The 19,680-nt window shown below is 35.9% G+C and overlaps 1 protein-coding gene across 1 annotated transcript in view; it reads left to right on the forward strand.

Annotated features, from left to right (window-relative positions):
• LOC124413872 (dynein axonemal heavy chain 2) overlaps nucleotides 1–19,680 on the forward strand; it is a 468,252-nt gene that overhangs the window by 133,649 nt on the left and 314,923 nt on the right. The window contains exons 17-19 of the mRNA XM_046894658.1: nucleotides 6,975–7,178; nucleotides 7,275–7,480; nucleotides 7,596–7,781. Coding sequence (XP_046750614.1) covers nucleotides 6,975–7,178; nucleotides 7,275–7,480; nucleotides 7,596–7,781 — 596 coding nt within the window. The remainder of the gene's footprint in view (nucleotides 1–6,974; nucleotides 7,179–7,274; nucleotides 7,481–7,595; nucleotides 7,782–19,680) is intronic.

Raw genomic sequence — 19,680 nt, forward strand, 5'->3', positions numbered from 1 at the left:
TGAACAATTTTATGTAGCTTGAATGTTAACATTGCAAATGCGATAATTGTTAAACTGCAAACCTCAAACTTTTTTCCTTTCTTGGAGCTATTTTTCAAAGGCTTCAGAATAGATCCCCGCTGGAAAATTTGAAAAATTTTGATTTTTCAGTTTTTTATTACTAATTTTCGTTGTTTCAAAATTAAAAACTTCAATTAATCATCGAAATTTTGTCTTTTTTCTCAATATTATTGATGATCCGTTTCTCTGTTATCAGAAGCTGCATAGAAATAATTTTTCTAAATTTTTATCTCCTATTGTTTAAGAAATTGTTATAAACAAATGAGTTGTTTATAAGATAATTGAAATTTTTTTTATGGAATTTCAATCTTTGATACAAATAATGATTTTTAGAAAAAAAATCGTTTCTTAAAAAAAAATTTTTGTAGCTTAAAAATAGTTTGGTTAAATAACAATTTTTTTCTACCACTTGTATTTAATATTAAGGAATAATTTTTTTAGTAAAAATCACGATGTATCTTGTTCTTTGATAACTAAAAAAAAAATTCTGTTTTTATTTAAATTTTCATTGTTTGTTCAATAAACAATTCGTTATAAACAATTAAATTTTTTTATTGTATTTTTTTTCTTTGTCTACACAATGAAACAAAAACAACCAAGTATTGCTTTCTCATGAAAAAAATTTATTTACATTTTTTATCGGACTTTTTTTTAGGAAATTTCATCCTCTTTTTAAATCTTTCTTCAGATTTAAAATATCTCGAACAGTTTTTTGAGAAATAATCAAAAAACCAAGCCTCCCTTTTTTTTAGTTAATTGTTTATAACTTTTGCAATTTTTGCGAGTGGCCCTTGAATTTTTTAAAAAACTTTCTACATGCGATTCCGAATCGAATGACGCCTCAACCATATTTTAGGAGAGAGGGGAAAAAGTTTTGACCTAAAAAGCACTTGTTGACTAGACTATATATAAAAACTGCAAAAACACAACCTTCAACAGACGGTGGTAACAAACAAAGGATAATTTTAAAAGACTCGATACAAGAAACGCAAATAATAACGTAAATTAATATAGACAATCTTCTTCGATCGAATTACACGAAAGCTTACAAACTCGTTACAAAATAAAAATAGTAACGTAAGTTAAGATAAACAATCTTCGATAAGCGGAATACACGAAAAGCTTAAACTCGATATAACACGAAAATAATGACGTTAACTAAAAATAAAAGAGACAGTCTTCGATAAACAAAATACAAGAAAACTTACTAAATTAAGTAATGGGATGAACTAAACAAGACAGCTGATAACGAATGACTCGATATAATACAAGGGAATAGAAAATGAAATACAATCGTCAGCTGTCACGAGACTAGAAATCGTCAAATTACAAGATAAATGCAACAAAAGTCTTAACACTGAATTATAACCGGTAACGAAATTTCTAACAAAACGAGAGACTTTTTATTGCGCACGCGTCGAATCTACCTTAAAGAGGAGCGTACGGTCGCGCGGCTCGCTAAACGTAGGGGAGAGAGTAGCGTGGCGCAGACACTCGGGAAGCGCACGAGCGTAGCACGGCTTCGATCTACGGCGACAATTCGATATCTCGAAAGCAGCGCCATGCGGTAGCGTGAAGTTAGCGCGGGGACGATTCAAACGGAGACGCCACTAAGATGGTCGCAACCGACGCCATTGCGCAATATTTCACGACCGTTGCGCAATTATACGAGATACGATTTTTGACTCACGGTAACGCGACAACAAGATCAGATACAATATTTAATCGAACAGAAACAATAACTAAAACAATGTTCAAAACGATATAAAAAATAATTACCCGAATACACGAGAAAACGTTAATGACGCCGTCGCCACGCGGTCGCGGGGAGAGGGGGCCATGCGGGAGAAGAATTAACAGAAATTCGGGAACACAATTAGGGACATAAATGGTTAGTCAGGCTCGTCGAAATGGTCATTAATAAGATTAATAAGCCACACGAAAACCCGAGGTACGGAAAATTACGACCCACACGGTCACCAAGACAAAAGGTAAGCTAATGCATCTCGGGGGTTCGAGCGGTAACAAAAGCTCACTTACTTTGGAGAGACAGGAATTACTCCCTCGTACACTAAGTAAAGAGTCTCGGTAGTTAACAAAATACTCCAGCTCACGGACAACACAAAACGATAACGAGGAAAAAGGTAAAATACGGTAACACAAAAGAAATTAATACGTCAAAAGGAACGTTAAAGGTAAAAGGTAGCAAGGCACAATAAAACACGTCTGATTCGAACAAGTCGAGATGCAGAAGTAAGACATTCAGGGGTTCCTCCGCGCAGCATCGTCGTTGCAGTGGCGTTGCCCGCCAAACTTCTTGGGCGGCACGTTAGTTGGCAGCACCTCCTGGGCATGATTCCTGGCAGGCCTTGCAGCACACGCAGCGTTCGCCGTGCCTAACGACTTCAGCAGTGCGTGAGCGGTACTTCAGGCGGTACTGAGCCGATAGAGGACTCTTTGATGTTCCCGAGGTTATTTCCAATCATCTAGTTCTGGCCATGGAAATCCCTCATAATTAACCTGGCCGATTTCAGATTTATCGGACCAGGGTGATTAAAACAGCGTTGAGCGGGCATGTCGAATAGGCGAGCTGATTTGCTCGGCAACTCTCGGCTCCGTAAAAGATGTTGCAGGCAGCATCCTCGTAGCTCTCGGGAACGTGTGCGGGGGAGGCACGGGTACTGACTGCGAGGCGGTGAGTCACCTGCCAGGGTGGTTTCATCGTCGTAGATGTACCCTTGGTGTCGGAATGTCGGTAGCTGCACTGTTCTCCCCCTTTTCTCCGCCTTTGATGCGCAGGATAGCTCAGGATAGGTGGGGAAAGGAAAGACAAAATCAAGAAAAATTAGTAAAAGAACTTGAAATTACATAAGTGACCATATCGATTGCCTGCATTCCTTGCTGCCTTTTCTTTTAAACGGGAATATCGGCGGTCAAATAACTCGGTGCTAATCGCCGTGTTACAATGTACACCCTCTTCTTTACCGCTTCATATTCAATTTCAAAGATGTAGAGATGACAATGTGGGAAATTCAGGAAAGAGCAGAGTCTGAATGTCAGAATTTGAAACTACTACAATCTCTTTCACAGAATTTTCAAATGCACAAAGTCACAAGATAGAATAGTCGAAATTTAAAATAGTTGACTGGAAAAAGTTTGGCGATTCCGTCTCTCAGTTTTCATGTTCCTTACCCATTTGACGATTTTATATTGTAGCTTAGTTTATTTTAACCTTAATATATTTTGACACGCTTTATAATTAAACTCTGTGCCTTAAGAAAGCCAATCAACCCTTTTAGTCACACATTTTTCAACTCAATATTTTAGCCTGAATTTTATTACTCGGGGTTTCTTGGGATCATTGATTACGAATCGGAAGTCGAAATTTGATAATTTATAAATCCATCATGGCGGATCCAATATGGCAAATGTAAAATACAAAAAGTATCGAAATTCGATGATTCTGGCCAAAAGTCGTTACTCGGAGTTTTTGGGAGGTATACCAAGTAACAAAGATCTTTTGAAGTTGTAAATTAATTGTGAACAGGCTAGGACATGGACATTTTTGAAGTGAGAGGCTGAGCATCCTACTGTGACTGAAAGAGTTAAATGGGGTTTTCCATCTTCAAAAATTTGATGTTGTTATTTAGGTCATTTCAGAATCTTCTATACGTTTCTTCCCTCCCTCTTTCTGAAGTTGTTGAGATTTCAGAAAAGTAATATTTTATGCAAATATTATGTTTATTTCCGTGGCAATTGCGCATAAAATAAGAATTTTTTGAGGAGAATAAAGTGCCACACGAGCCGGAGGCTAGTGCGTAACTCACATCAGTCAAAAAGTCCCTGTATGCACACATACCACAAATCCTATTTTTGGTGCTACCTTGTATCAAAAACAAGAATATTATGCAGTTTTTATAAGCCCTAAGGCTCCAAAGTTGATCTTTGAGCGCTTTGCTTATAAAATCTACAAAATAGTCGATTTTTTGACAGAGGTAGCGCTGGAAATTTTTTTTTTTTGCATCTTTGAAATTATTGCAATGAATAAAAACACGTTCAAATTGCATGAACATAGTTTTAGTTACATAAACATCACGTATAATACCATACAGTTTCCAATGTCAAATATTTTTTGAGGCTTGTGCGGACGTGAGCTATATCTTACAGGAGAACTCATTTTGTTTGACTTACAATTAGGTACTATTGCTCAAGAAAATAGCTGTGTTCTTTGATGAGAATTGAGGTCCTAGTACGTCGTTCTCTCCGTGTTTCTATACCATACAAAGCTTATTCATAGGAGATGATACGTAGTTAAAATTTTTTATACGCCACATAGCCCGGTGAATTGATAAAAAAAAATTTTCTAACCTTGAAATAAATCACAGAGTTCAAATTTTTCTTTGACACTCACCTTCCGATGTTCCAAATGTGGGTTCAAAAGTCCTCAACGATGCGTTGTACGCATAACTTTCGACAGTGCTGAGAAGGGTCGTGTTTTCGTTGCTATTTTTTTGCCCATATCTTCATTTTCATCAATTCTGCGACTACGAATGTGAGAAACGATAAAAAGATAATAAAGGTTATAAAAGAATAAAGGTTGTTCACAGTCTTGTCATTCATGCAATAGTTTTTATGAAAACTCTGACGGAAAGTCATGACTGTAAGAAATAGTGTTGTCTTTCACCATACTCAAGTTAGGGTTTGGAAGGTGAAAAATATAAGTATATTTTTCGGATGTATTTCGTTAGATACATTGTAGTATTTTTGCTAAGCCCTCGTAGTCCGAGAACTAACCTGGGAGTGAGCACCCGCATCTTACCTCCCCAGTGGCGTAGCGTGGGTTTTCGCCGTCCAGGACCGACCGGAATTCCCTCCCCCCCCATTTTGATTATTAGTTTAAAGTTTGAATACTTTATTCAATGGACCTAATGTACACCCTGCAACGTATTGAAAGTCAAGATAAACTACCACTGCTTCGGAAGGAACATACATCTATGGAAAGAAATGGCGCTAGGAACCCACAAGAAGTTTATCTTTTAAAATGTCAGAATGTTTACAAGGCATAACTTTATTAACTTAACACTAAGTACATACGACAATCAATAATAATAAGTATTCAAGTATTTATGTGCTAATTGAGTGTACAATAGGATCTCAAATTATACATAGTGCTCATCACTTGGCAACCTTTACAGATATTACAAAAAAAGTATAACTAGAGTAGAGAGCTTAAGTTAATAAATTTATGAAAAATAACAAGTTATACTTAAGGGGCAGACAAGAGCCATCTAGCGCCACCCATCTCTTTGTTTCTTTTACTCTTAAATCAGATCAAATTTGAAAAATCTAAAACTCGACAAGAAAATTACCTGTAGTATTTTTGAAATCTCTTTCCGTTATTTGCATTTGACAAATTAGGAGAATCCTTGATTACTGTCAAAGGTGGCTACTTTTAGCGGTTATCAACGATTCTCTTAATTAACAGCCCTTGAAATCAACTTGGATGCAATAAAATATTTATGTTACAGGGTACCTAGTATTATCAGTTATTTTTGTCTCAATTGTGTATTTTAATAAATCCAGAGAGCCGGACTTGATAAGTTCTTTTTTACAGTCTGGGTCTGTTACAGTTACGAACGCTCCTAGACATGGGTGCTCATGTTGGAACTCTTCTTTATTCATGTTCCGAGGAGCTTGATCTAGGTTAAGTTCATCCGAGCCCAACATTACTGGAGGCATTAAAAAGGCACATCTTTGCACGAGATTTTGCAGCTGTTGGAATCGATCGCGAATTTCAGCAGCTACTCTGTCTACTGAAGTAAACATTGCTCGGCTCAATTCGTTCTCGTACGCTGGCCCAACATCTAAATTTCCGTCCCCAAATATATGCCTCCTCCTCATGCGTCTTGGGGGTTCAAAAGAAATTCCAAGCCCTTTAAATAAACTTTTAGCATATCGTTGAGCGTCGTCCACGAATTCCTCTCGTTTTTCTTCTGATACGGTCTGTAAAGCACTTATCTTTTGAGCACACTGAGGTATGTTCAGTCTTTCTGCTTGCAAATACTTTTGAGTATCATTAACTTCACGCCAGTACCGGTTGCCAGAAGCCTAAGTAACATAAAAATGAAAATGATTGCATAACGACTAATAAACTTCCTGTATCCGTCCGTGTATTCAAGCTTTCATTCGTTTCCGTTAGTTTTTCCAGTGCAGTCAGAGTTTCTGTGTAATGATGTCTAATCGAATTTACAGCATCAACTCTAGCGCTCCAACGTGCGTCCTGAACTCTTTTCAAACTGTTTTCTGTGGTTGCTAGAAAAACTTCTCACTGGTACGTTGACGTGGAAAAAAAAGTGTCACAGCGTTCTAGCGTGCCAAAGAAAGTCACCGAATATACTTCAACTGCAGCTGCATGTAGGCAAACTAGGTTTAGTGCACGGTTCGAGCAAGAAATAAATTCGGCATAGGGATTGATATCCTTTATCTGCTTTTAAAATATTTTTTTTAAATTATCTCTTCACGGAGAGAAAAAGTCGTTAAGCGGGGACAAGGGTCTGAGATACCAAAAAAAGCATATTTCTGACATTTTTTTTTCTACAGAGTACGTGATTTATTACTATTTTTAAACTTATTGTACATTATTGAGCATTATTCTGAGAACTATTATTATTCAAACTATGTGTGAATTGTGCGTGTGCACACCCGAAATTTATTGTATGCGCATGCTCGCCTTTGTCACTCTAACCTGTTTCCTATCATAAAGCATGTGATCAAAAGTAAAGTCAAAAAGTTTTCAAATAAAATAAGTAATCGTGTCTAATCCAATACCCAGTATCTTGAATCGTCTAATAAACTATAGAATAATGAAATAAAAACCCTGCTTTATCATTCTGAAATGCTATATTTTTTTCAAGATCCTTACACTTGTCAACAATGATCGAATCACGATGCCCGAACAAGTATCACTGTTGTTTGAAGTCCAAGACTTAGCTGTAGCATCGCCGGCAACAGTGTCAAGAGCTGGAATGGTTTATAATGATTATAAAGATCTCGGATGGCGTCCGTATGTAGCCTCATGGATGCAGCAATACGAAGACAAACCGGAGTATCAAGAAGAGGTAGGCAAGCTGCATATTAGTTGACTTGATCAAGAATATGCATATCCTAGTAATGAATCATATATACCGCACCAAATTGATGATGAATGATGTTAGTTAAACCAGTTGATGGATCGTTTCGTGGATTCGACGTTGAACTTCAAGCGTTCGAAATGCGAAGAAACTGTGCCTGTACCAGAGTTGAATTTGGTTCAATCTCTCTGTAAGCTTTTAGAAGTATTAGCCACGCCGAAAAATGGTGTGGAAATGGGTGAAGACCCTGATGCTTACAGTACTGTGTGCAAAATGTGGTTCTTATTTTGGTGGGTATAACTCATCATGATTACCTCACACATCGTGAAATTTGCCTGACAATTTTGTTTAGAATTTGAAAAATAACATTTCTCTAATTCTGTCCATGCTTTTATTTACTTGCAGTATGATATGGTCACTTTGCGCTACAGTAAATGAGGATGGTCGACAAAAAATGGACAATTTTGTAAGAGAAATGGAAGGGAGTTTTCCAGTAAGAGATACAGTATATGAATATTACGTCGATGTTCGACAACGCGGTTTCGTTTGTTGGGAAGACCGACTCTCTCCAACATGGAAGTATCTGACAGGGTAACAATTATTCAAAATATTTATAATAATTGATGAAGTGCTATTGCTGACACTACGTAAGTAGGCCAATACAAGATTATGTAGATTTCCAAAAATTAATTCTACAAATGCAACCTTATTTTATCGTACCAGTATGGCTACTGCCTGTTCTTCACACAATCCTCCAATTGTAATGCCGATGCAAAGGATTTCACTTTGTATCAAAACACAAATTTGAAAGTAAAGAAATTAAACATTGTGAAAATGCTTGAATAAGCAACAATCATCATGATATCTACAGAAAATTAATTAAAACTACAATAAGAAATCTGTAAGGGGGTCGCGCATCATCTTGGATCTCACGTGATGATATTTAGAATTCAGGAGAGAATTTTCGGTAATTTTTTTTCAAATTTTCGAAACGAAACATGATGTTCCGTTTGTTCAAAATGTTGGAAGTGCTAAAAAGGTATAAGAAAAATTTGGCCTATCATGGGATGGGTGTCTAACTGATTGGGATAAAAAAAATGTTTTTAAGTATTTTTTGAAATTTAAAAAAACGACCATTTTTTTTATGGGTTTGAATAATCATATATTATATATTTATATAATCGTGTAATATGGTTGGAGGGAGAAATCTGAAAAAATTCAGAAATGTTTCTTTGAGAAGGTAGGATCGTATGAAAAATCCTAAAGCGAATCAAACATGGTGAGGGTGTCCGTGGCAGGTCCAGAATACGGATGTCGGATATACTATGGATCCCCAGTTGTCCGCTTATGCGACCGTCCTGAGGACGTTTAAATGATATATTCTCAGTACATCTGCAGATATCTTTGGACATTTCAGAACGTCTTCTAGGATTTAATGAGGCTATAATTAGTACTTCGGAATATTTCACAAAAACCTTTGCAGATTTTCAAGGGAAAGGGTGAATAAAGTAGGTCGATTAGCAAACATCAAAAACTGGTATTAACGTTTGTGAACTATATAGTAATTTATTTTTCACATATATAAAATAAAAACAATATCACGGCATAAATTTGACAACTATGTGTCAACCATGCATTTCTCGCTTTAAACTAAAACAATAATGTTTCATGTAGTACGATGGAGTTCAAGTGATTCCCTGAAATATGGTTCAGGAAACATAAAAATAAAATCAAGGCATATATCAAATCATAAATTTGACAACTATGTGTCAACTACGCATTTCTTGCGTTAGAGTGAAAAGATTAAAACATTTATGTAGTATGATGGAGTTCAAGTTATTTCTAGAAATATGGTTCGAGCGACACAAAAATAAAATCAAGACGTATCGAGGGATACAAAACAAGCGACCGAGCAGTCGAAAATACACAAATCAATTGTCTGAACCATACCGGAATTATGACTTTTAATTTTTTGTCATTTTACATTGATTCTTACCGGAATCCGTTAGGCTCAATGCAAAATGATGAAAAATGATAAGTAAAATAACTCCGGTATCGTGCAAACAATCCCTTTCAAATTTTGCATAGGTGTTTAAAATAAAGATGAAATCAATTTGTTTGACTTCTTTCATTGACCCAGTACGATTCCAACCTACACGCCAGTAGATCCTTAAGGAACCTGGTATATTTGAAAATTAAGACGATTTGCCTCTCAAGCATGAATTTATGAATCATATGAAGAAATTTACGTTCAAAAACAAATTCGTTAGTTACGCCAGTATAGTTTTGCTAGTAGTTGCAGTAGTAGTAGCTGCGGTAGCAGATGCAATGTTAGTCGTAGCATTACTGAAATTAGAAGCGGCACTTGTAATTTTACTGATAGATCCATCAGTACTCCTTTTTTTTCTCTCGGGAGCATGGCGAAGCCAGTCCTTTATTGGTTCAGAAATAGCGAAATCTGTAACGTCAGGATAGTGACTTCGAACTACCTCTGCAACACAAAATATATAGTTTCGAAATGTACAGAACAGACAAATATTGTTCATTGTCATTCTGAATTACAGGACAATTAATAGTTTAATCATGAATAGTTTGATAGCAAAACAAAAATCCGAAACTACTGGTATTGAGCTCTTGAGCTAATTAATTGGTACTCACAATTAGTTACGCAGGTACTTATGCTTAACATGAATATATTTGGCGAGCTCTAGAAACTTGTACTATTCTTTACACCAAATTTTATTAGTCGATCGACTGTTTAATTATTTGAATTGAGGATTTCATGGTCTCAACGTGGCATGTATTCAACATTGGAAACACATTATTGGGACCACATTCAGATAAATGGAACAAGGCATGTTACAATCAAGAAAGCGATATAATGGAATCGAATAATTATTTTGAAAGGTTATACCTTACCTAGAATGACTTCGCAAATTTTCAATTCTGAAAATATTTTCTTCCTTTTCTTTCCGAAATAACTGAATTTTTCTCCCACATGATTGGAAAAGATCCTCTTCATTAGATTCAAGACGACACCTTTCATATCGTTTCCTCCAATTTGTTTTAGTTTACTCATCTGCAAGTATGTTAATAATCATTACATCTATACATATACTAGACTAAAGACGAATGAAAATTATAATAAACCTTGCACATGATTACATGAAAATTATATACTTTAATACTCACCATGTATGTATAGGAGTTTTCATCTGTTAAAATCTTCTCTAAAGACTCCAACTCGTCTTCATTTTTTAATGGAAAATGCAGGATTACATGTTTGACTTTGGCTTTGATTTGTTCATCGATCTTGCCTTCTTCCGGTTTCTCTGATCCTACTAGCTTGGAGGATAAGTCTTCATTGTGGCTGATTATCAAGTTCAGTTTATACTTAATATCAATCAGACTCTCAACAACATATCGTTGGAACTTTGTTGGCCCTGCAATACAGAATAAAATGGTATTATTTTTCAATAACATACAATATACGAAAACTTCATCCATTAACCAGTGTATATATTAGTTTTGATATTACCGTTACAAATTTGTGGTGATTTACATCTTGTGTCGTCCAATTCACAAGTGCCCGACTGGTGAATTATGTGTTTTCTGGTCTGACCCTCTTTTGATTATGTCGCAGTACTTCCGAAATTTTCTGGACCAGATTCATGCTGTGATTGATCCTGAATTTCACACATGTCTTGACCATGTAGATCTTGCCCATCCAGCTGCAACGTATCTCGACTATCAACATCATCTTGATCATGTACATTATCTTGTCAATTTAACATATCTCGATTATCGAACATATCTTGACTTTGATATGTATCTTCATTTTCAAATATGATTAGGCTTCGAGCTAGAGACTTGGATTTTTCTATATGAGTAGATATTAAGGCACGTTGACTAGTATTTCCAAGCGGCTTAAAGATTTCATTGTTCAGTGTTCTTACTTCAGTAAGTATGGATGGTTTATTCCCATTAGACTGTGTTAAACATTTTCTGATCTCTGTGTGAGTACCTTGGGTTTTGGGGTGATCTGAATATGTATTTTTTTTTAGTTGTTTTTTTGGCTGGGATGGAAAGTCTGGTAGTCGTGAGATTGAATTTTTCTTTGGTGGAGGGGAGTCCTCATCGCTGTAAATTTTAGCTGCTCGTACTCTGCGACGTTGTTTTAATACAGAAAATTCTTGGTCAGAATTTATATCTGTTATGCGCTCTGCATCTTTTAATTTATCTTTGGCGTTCTGGAATGAATCTGTGGGAAAGTACAATCAATACGTTATAAAATTATCACAACAATAGATGCAGTAGATAGCAATTAATGCCAAGCGATCGATAATGAATGGTGACATAACTGATGAACCCAGAACATTTAGCACCTTAAATATACGCCAAGTATCAGGATCAGCTTCGATCATGTTTTTCACTGCTCGGTCATATGTCTTGAAGTTTGTATAGTTAGGCCAGTATGCCAAGTTTTTTTTGGGTTGATGAACTAATTCCGAGAAATCACTTGAAGCCCATCAGCAAATTCGACCACAAAATATTTGCGTCCCTCCTGAGCCATTGTGGATTAGAAAGTCCTTCTGGAAAACATGTATATTTCAGCAGCGAATACCTGTACATTAATTGGGGTGATTGTTGTTTCGGTTTTGTAAAAATTTCTACATTCTCATCCTAAAAATATAATGAATTGGTGTGCGAACAAATGTAGGTGAAGTTTGAAAGTGCTTGGACAATTTCACCCCACGCCACCGAGCGATTGAAATTTTGATTTAAAAGTACATGTATTTTTTTCAATACACAGAATATAAATCGGAAAAAATCTGGTATTCAAAACATTCAACGTAGCTATTAAGAGGTATGAAATATATTATTTTTACAAACTTTTTCAATAATATTAAAACTCAAATTGTTAACATTAGATAAAGTAGTAGTAAAGTTGTGATAGTTTATCGGTAAAGCAGTGAAGTAAAGTGCTTTTGTTTACATTTAGAACCTTTTTTTTATATACAGCGACAACTTCAGACACAAATTGTTTTTGATCTATACTATATATGTGTGTATGAAATATTTGAGTATTTGGCATCTAAACAATACATGTATTCTCCATTTAAAAGTTCAATCGCTGGTAGTGCGGGTTAAAATTATCCAAACACCTTCAAACTTTACACTTTCTTCTTACCTCTTGGTTATATGTTTTTCAGGGTGAATATGGAAAAATTTGGCCTAAATTAAAATAACCAGTCACACTATTATAAATGGATAGTTACTATGATTTATTCATCGATGCCGGAAGGTTTGTTAATTATTTTTACGTATGTATTAACGGCAGCACTGCATGTTTATTTTCTGAAAATGGAAGAGTGACAAATTTCAGGGAAATATCTGACACCGGAAAGACTTTCATTACAGACAGTTTCCCAACTACATGAATATCGACTAATGAAGAAAGACAAGGAGTTGTATATAATTCTTCTCTTTCTTCATACTCTCTGCCAATAATGACTGGCTCATTTCTGGTGTTATCAAAAGCTATATTCTTGATCCTGACAATATTTCCTTGTACAAGGCCACAACAACTATTAGCTTTGTCGTTAGCTCTGAACATATACCTCGGGAACTTGATTTCTTTATATTGAGGGTTGGTACAATTTTCAATCAACGGTCCATCATAATGCATAGAACGCAGTTCTTGTGAGGGAAGATTGGAATTCAGTTCGAAATTTTTATTAATTGAACAATGCATCATTTCTGAATAACGTCGACTGAGCTGTTGCAAAGGTTTGTCCGACTTGCGAACCAATTTTTTCAAGACGCGCATAAAATTTTCAAATTTGAATGAGCTAAAACTATCCAATGGACCAAATGTTGAAACAGCGTCAGGTAAATGAATAAGGCCGTGAATGTTGTGAGAAATTTGATACTCTCCGTACAAAATTTTGAAACAATTTACAAAGTGATTCAGTAATTCTTGTGCATAACTCAGGTATCTTTTAGAATGTATCCCGCGAGACAATATTCGAATAGCTACATGAAGCGAAAGAAAATTGTAATATAAATCATCAGAAACAATATTTCTGAGTGCTATTGGTCCAGTATAAAGCAAAAATTGGCGGAATTCAGTAGCTTTCCATTGTTTCAGGTATTTCAGAGATCTAGGCTTTCTTGCAAATTCTAGTGGGATACACAACTTTATCTCTGATTCCAAGCGTTGCGATATTATGACCACATCGGCATGTCTTAGACGAACATGCAAGTCCCCACCTACCAATGTCACCAGGATTTTTTTCACTGCTCCATCATGTACTAAGTGAAAAGGATCCATGGGAATGTTACTTGGAATTCCCAATTTGGGAATTTGCCCTAAAATTGTAGGCCCCAAGTGATAATTTTCGTCTTTCTGATAACGAAAATCTTCATCAGTTCGTTTAGCTGCATCAATATCAGGAAAACAAATTCGTCTTTCTCTATACTCTCCTTCTACAACACATTTTGTACAACTACAGTAACCTGTGTAACCTTTAACATTAAGTATGAAAGACTTCGCAGGAGCGTCGCAGATTATTTGTTTGATGACGATTTTATACAATTTACCGTTGAAATTCAAACCATTGTCTATTAGATCGGTCGCTTCAGTGACAAAATTATGCAAAAAAGCATCCGCACTGCTCGGTTTACTATAACCATGATACACGCCTATTACAAAAACGAAGTTATGGGGAATAACTGAGCCCAAAATTGGCCAAAGTGCACTGGTTGAAGAGTCTGATAGTGGCAATCCATCAATACCTATTGATAATTCAATGGGATTAGACGAGTCGAGGTTTGTTTGTTCAATAAATTTTTTTAAATTAACAGCTAAACCGTAGTGCCAATAAGACCCAGGTGCAACATCTATAATATGTGTGTTCCTTGGAGTTTTAAATAATGTTCTGGGATCTGTGGGCAACTCTGCGGAATGACAGTTATGAGTTCTAAGGACTTTGAGAAGTTTATACATTGACGCATGACTAATGTTTTCCGTAAGAGCCCACTCTGTCAAAAGATGTTCAAAACTTGGAGCACCATGATTTTGCTCATCTTCAACGATTTGCGGTACTACCACATTCAAATTAAAATCATCGTCAGAATCGACGGAAGATGAGGTGTCAAAATCAGACTGATAGACTGAACTATCCGAATTGCCAGCTGACGTATAACTTGAATCTGTACTGAATTCGCTACTTGGATTACCTGTGCTCGGAAAATCTCCAGTACAGTCACCAGTAGGATGAGTTTCAGTTGCTGAACTTTCGAACGCGGTTGTTTTTATTTTGTTGATTTGAACATTCTTCAATGAACTACTTGAACTACTACTACTTGAACTATCTTTCCTCACACTATGTAAACTATCTGGCAATCCGACATCGTTCAGTTGCGAATGGTCTAGCCAAGAACTTTGGACAGTATAAGCTTCTTGTCGTCTAATCCTTCTCAAATGGCGACCAGAGAATTTGACAAATTTTTTACAGCCCTTCCGAACTTTTGGCATTTTGAGCTCAGTATATCGAATCTATATAATTAAGCAAGCTATATAATTATTGTGTGCAAACCACTTTAAGAGGATATCGAACAAAAAACAACAGATTTCTATGCAAAAAACACGTGGCGTCTAAAATGCAGAGTAACCTTAACCTCCAATTGCAACCAAGTAATAATATCCGTTCAGAATTTATATACATATACTGGCCCTAAAACACAAAAAATATAACAGAATGATAAGAAGTTTGAGTTGATCAGTACTTACCACTTTCTTTTCGAAGTTTTCCTGATAATATCACATGCAATCACAATTTTACGGACCGGCCCGCAAAATTCACGCGTAGTCCGCGTGGCAGCTCACGCAGGAAAGGGCCCGGAAACGGCGAATTGCGATCGATATCGATTCCACCCGAATCGCAGAATCTACATCGCCTGAGTTCTCGTACAATTTGCGCTCTATTTGAATCGCAGATAATTCGCGTACGGCACGAAATATTATGCCTGATATTATTTTTAATGTTTTTAAGTTTTGATTGCAGCTGAACGAAAAGTACAACATACGTAAAATTGAACATTACGATACACTTTATATGGTTTTTTTTCACAACAGGCGTTGACTGAGGTATATATCCTCAGTCAACGCAACAGGTGGGATGCTTCTTAGAGTTGAAACATTAATATATATATAAAAAATCGCAAACCCAATTCAATCGAGATGAGGATTATACCTTAGTTGAATTGACCTGAAGAGCCCCATAAATATTTAATGCACATTATGATAAATTCCGGAAAATTTCATCGATGTATCCGCTATGGGATATCCTCCGCATATCCATGACCAAACGAATCACGTGCCGGATAAATTATAGATATCCATGTGCGACATATACGTATCTTCGATTTTATAAATATCTCCGGAATATTCTATACATCCTGGACATATATTGCCATTTACAGTACATTCAAGGTACATTATGGGACGCACTTCAGATGTATAATGGATATCCCCGCGATGGGTTATTCATTTCGGATATCCTGAACATCATACAGATATCTTACATGTCCTGGACATATCTTGAACCTGTACAGGATCATCCTCGGGATGTCTTGTGTTGTGTGGGTGATATCATAAAATTCCACTGAGTGTAGAGATTTAAAAAAAACGCTTCGATTCACATGTATTTTATATGGGAAATCTTTTCACGCCCTGGGCGAGTACTTAACATTAATATTAAGAGCTATAACTTTGAGGGAATTATTTGTTCGACATATGGAACAAAATTTTTGATAGGGACTGAAAAAAAAAATAGTCATTAAAAAAAAATCACCCTAATATATACCGGGACCATCTCTAAAAACTAAACAAGAACTGCGCATGCGCCAAATGATTCAATTTCATTGGTCAGCGAAATTGCCCCGCGGAGTAATTTTCGTCAGCTAACCAAGGCGACCAACGTACACGAAATGTGACAAGGCTGTGAATATTTCGCGCGTAAAGTAGCGTATTGAGGTTATGTTGATATTTATTCTTATTTATCGTGAATTTTCTGAGTAAAGCGTCATCCAGCAATACTGTAGTTGATATTAGAAGATATTCAATCGACACAATAAAGGCGTCAATGGAGAAACAAATATCAAAAGCTACAGAAGTTGGATCAGTTATTTATTGGAAGAAGAAATCTGAAATTAAATGTGGAACGTCACAACGAGTGGGAGTCTAGACAAACTGAGGCAGGTAAGTAAAAATATTGTTTATTTCAAACAGATTCTTTATTTACATGAAATTAAAAATGAATGGATTGTTGAAACCCAGTAAAAGGTTGCTACGGAGTAGATTTGTTACAGTGCAGTGCTCCGGAAGCCAGTAATCAGTGCCAATGAACATGAAATATTAAAATAAAATCAGTAACAAGGAATAAAAGAAATAGTGTATCTTGAAACACAAGGCTTAGGAGTACAAAAAGTAGCAATTCGTTTTTCTGTCGCAATTTATTGAAAATTAGTGGTATCCAAAACAATTAGAAGCTCTTGTCTGATGATAATATCTTTTAATATTTTCAGGTAAAGTTTCAAGTTTGGATAATAGGGTGAAAATCATACCTTACCTGATGGTCAAAACGTTTTGGTGGCTAGGACCCTAGTTTCTCGATTGGTGCCACCGTTCCAACCATCGAACCTGGTTGTTCCGTTGTTCAATTAGACAACAGGTATCCGAAGGAATTTCTTCTGGTCATCGCCACCTTCTGAACATCAGTCGTGGCAAAATTGAAGAGCACGACACGCTACAGATCATGGAGTTTGAATATTCCATCATTTTAGATCTATCGAGCCAATAGTAATAAGTTTGTTATTCAACAATTGCTGCTAACTAATTTTACAGAACAATCATTCCGTGCAACATTGTAATCCAAGCAGTATTATTGGCCCGCATTATTTTTCAAATTTTATTTTCGGCAGTTTTGATATTTTATTTTTCACTCTCTTGGTATTCAATTCAGATGAATCGTGTTTCAAGTGTTAAATCAGATTCCAGGGATGAATTTTGATGTGTAAACCGAACCAATCTCAATCTAAAAATCTTGGATAACTTCAGTTGAAAATGTCTTTAAAGTCAATATTAATCGACAGTATCATCTGACTAGCTAGTTGCAGCTATCATCCGTGCTTGAGCCTCGTTCAACTCTAGCAAGGTCTAAGATGCATTCACTTACTAGTACACGTTACAAATGATCACTTTGTCTACAATAGGACTTACTTGCTGGCTAACTTTTTCACGATGAATCTTTATCAGGGAGTTATCCGGTAACTTATTGAAAGCTTGAAACCAGATTCAATTTTATACTCTTACAATGGTCCTTTACTGAAACTGAGAGTTTGTGAATCTCCATTTATTACAATTAATTCTGCATCCCATGTTAACACTGTTCGAAACAAAAAATCTCATCCTGAGATTGGAAATGGAATCTGCAATGCAAAAGTTATCTCGTGGCACAAGTTAAAAACAAAGAGCCTTATAACGGTTTCTGCGACAGAGGGAATCCTTCCGGATATTCATGTTACTGGATGATGATCGGAGCACTATGAACAAGATATTGTATTGGATTTAGGTTTAAGTAAATATTTTCATGAACTTCAGTGAAAATTAGATATTCATTTGTTTCAAAGGAACAAGGGGTACAATGTTGAACCCGATAAGTCAATATTTTCATATGAATGTTCTGAACATTACTCTAAAAGATGATTATCCTTAAAGTTAATTGTGACACTGAGGCACATTTTGAAAATGTTGATTTTTAACTTGTGTCACAGAATGTTTCTGAGTTTTACTCTTCGGATTGAATTTTTTTAGATTAGATTTGAAATTGAAAGAAACCGTAAGATCTACAACTTCCTTTGGAAACCAACAAAAGTGGCCGATGACCTCTGCATGTGTCATGAATTGAATGGGAAGAGAAGACATCAGCGAACAGCAGAGATGCTATTATTTCGGCTGTATTTTCTGTTGAAAGAAAAAAATTTCATTGTCATTCTTAATGTATGAAGTAATGAAAATGATTGAATAAATTGTCCCCACCTACCTGCTTCGTTTTTTCCAAGCACCCAACATTTCAACAGATTTCTTGTGTCAATCGAATAGGACGAATTTTCAAAGAGCATCAGCATTAAATTCGGACCGTTCTTTGAACAATCAATTTTCAATAACAAATGCTTCCCAAACCTTTCCGAGTGACTATCTCAATTACTTGAGATTCTAACCTCAAAAATGCATGTGAACTACATCGCCGACAGAAACAGAGTTTGATAGCAGGGTCTCGGGGTGGCCAGACTGCACGGACGGCGGATTTAAATTCGCGCATGCGCAGTTCTTGTTTAGTTTCTAGAGATGGTCCCGGTATATATATATATGAGGTATTCCATCCCAAGTGTGTAAGCCCGTGACCCTCACCTTCTCGGATTTTTTAAATTTTTTTTCATATGATTGCATTGAGCCTAAAAGACACCCTGATATTTTTTTTAGATTTTTTCAAACAATCCTTATCTCAGAAAAAACAAATTTTTCAATTAAAACGCCATTTTTTTTCAAATCTGAAAAAATTTTCAAAAAACCGTGATAAAATATAAAAATTTTCAAGCTATCACCCGTAGTGGGCAGATTTTTTTTAATGTGTTTTACAAGCTATTAACGTTCACAAAATTCCAAAAAAATTTCGAATAGCTCACCTTGAGCAGATATTGAATTATTTCGGTACTCAAAATGAATTTTATATTATCAATTATGAATTTTACATTCATTTTGAGTACCGAAATAATTCAATATCTGCTCAAGGTGAGCTATTTGAGAATTTTTTGGGAATTTTGTGAAGGTTAATAGCTCGTAAAACACATTAAAAAAAATTTGCCTACTACGGGTGATGGCTTGAAATGTTTTATATGTTATCACGGTTTTTCGAGAATTTTTTCAGATTTAAAAAAATGGCGTTTTTTTTTGAAATTTTTTTTTTTTTTTTCTGAAATAAGGGATGTTTGAAAAAATCTAAAAAAAATATAAGGGTGTCTTTTAGGCTCAATGCGATCATATAAAAAAATAAATAAAAAAAATCCGAGAGGGTGAGGGTCACGGGTTTACACACTTGGGATGGAATACCTTATATATATATCGACGAACTATCAGCCAGTGATTCTTTCATTGCGAACTCGGTACTTCTTGCTTTAGCGCAGGCAAACAAGGTGCGAGAACGACAACAGTTCAGACTACCCAGAGACCAACATCAACTGATGATGAATTATCTCCCAAATTACTTCATCTACCGACTACCTGATTTGCAAGCCGTTGAACCTTAGAAAGCGCCTGGGACAAAATCTACCATATACCTGAACCTTTTTTATCACTTCGACTACCGGCGTATACGGATGTGCGAGGAGTACACAAAAATCCTCCTGACGGGCGAGTGAGCGTTTC

The sequence above is a fragment of the Diprion similis genome, chromosome 13 (genome assembly GCF_021155765.1).
Source record: "Diprion similis isolate iyDipSimi1 chromosome 13, iyDipSimi1.1, whole genome shotgun sequence".
Taxonomy (NCBI): domain Eukaryota; kingdom Metazoa; phylum Arthropoda; class Insecta; order Hymenoptera; family Diprionidae; genus Diprion; species Diprion similis.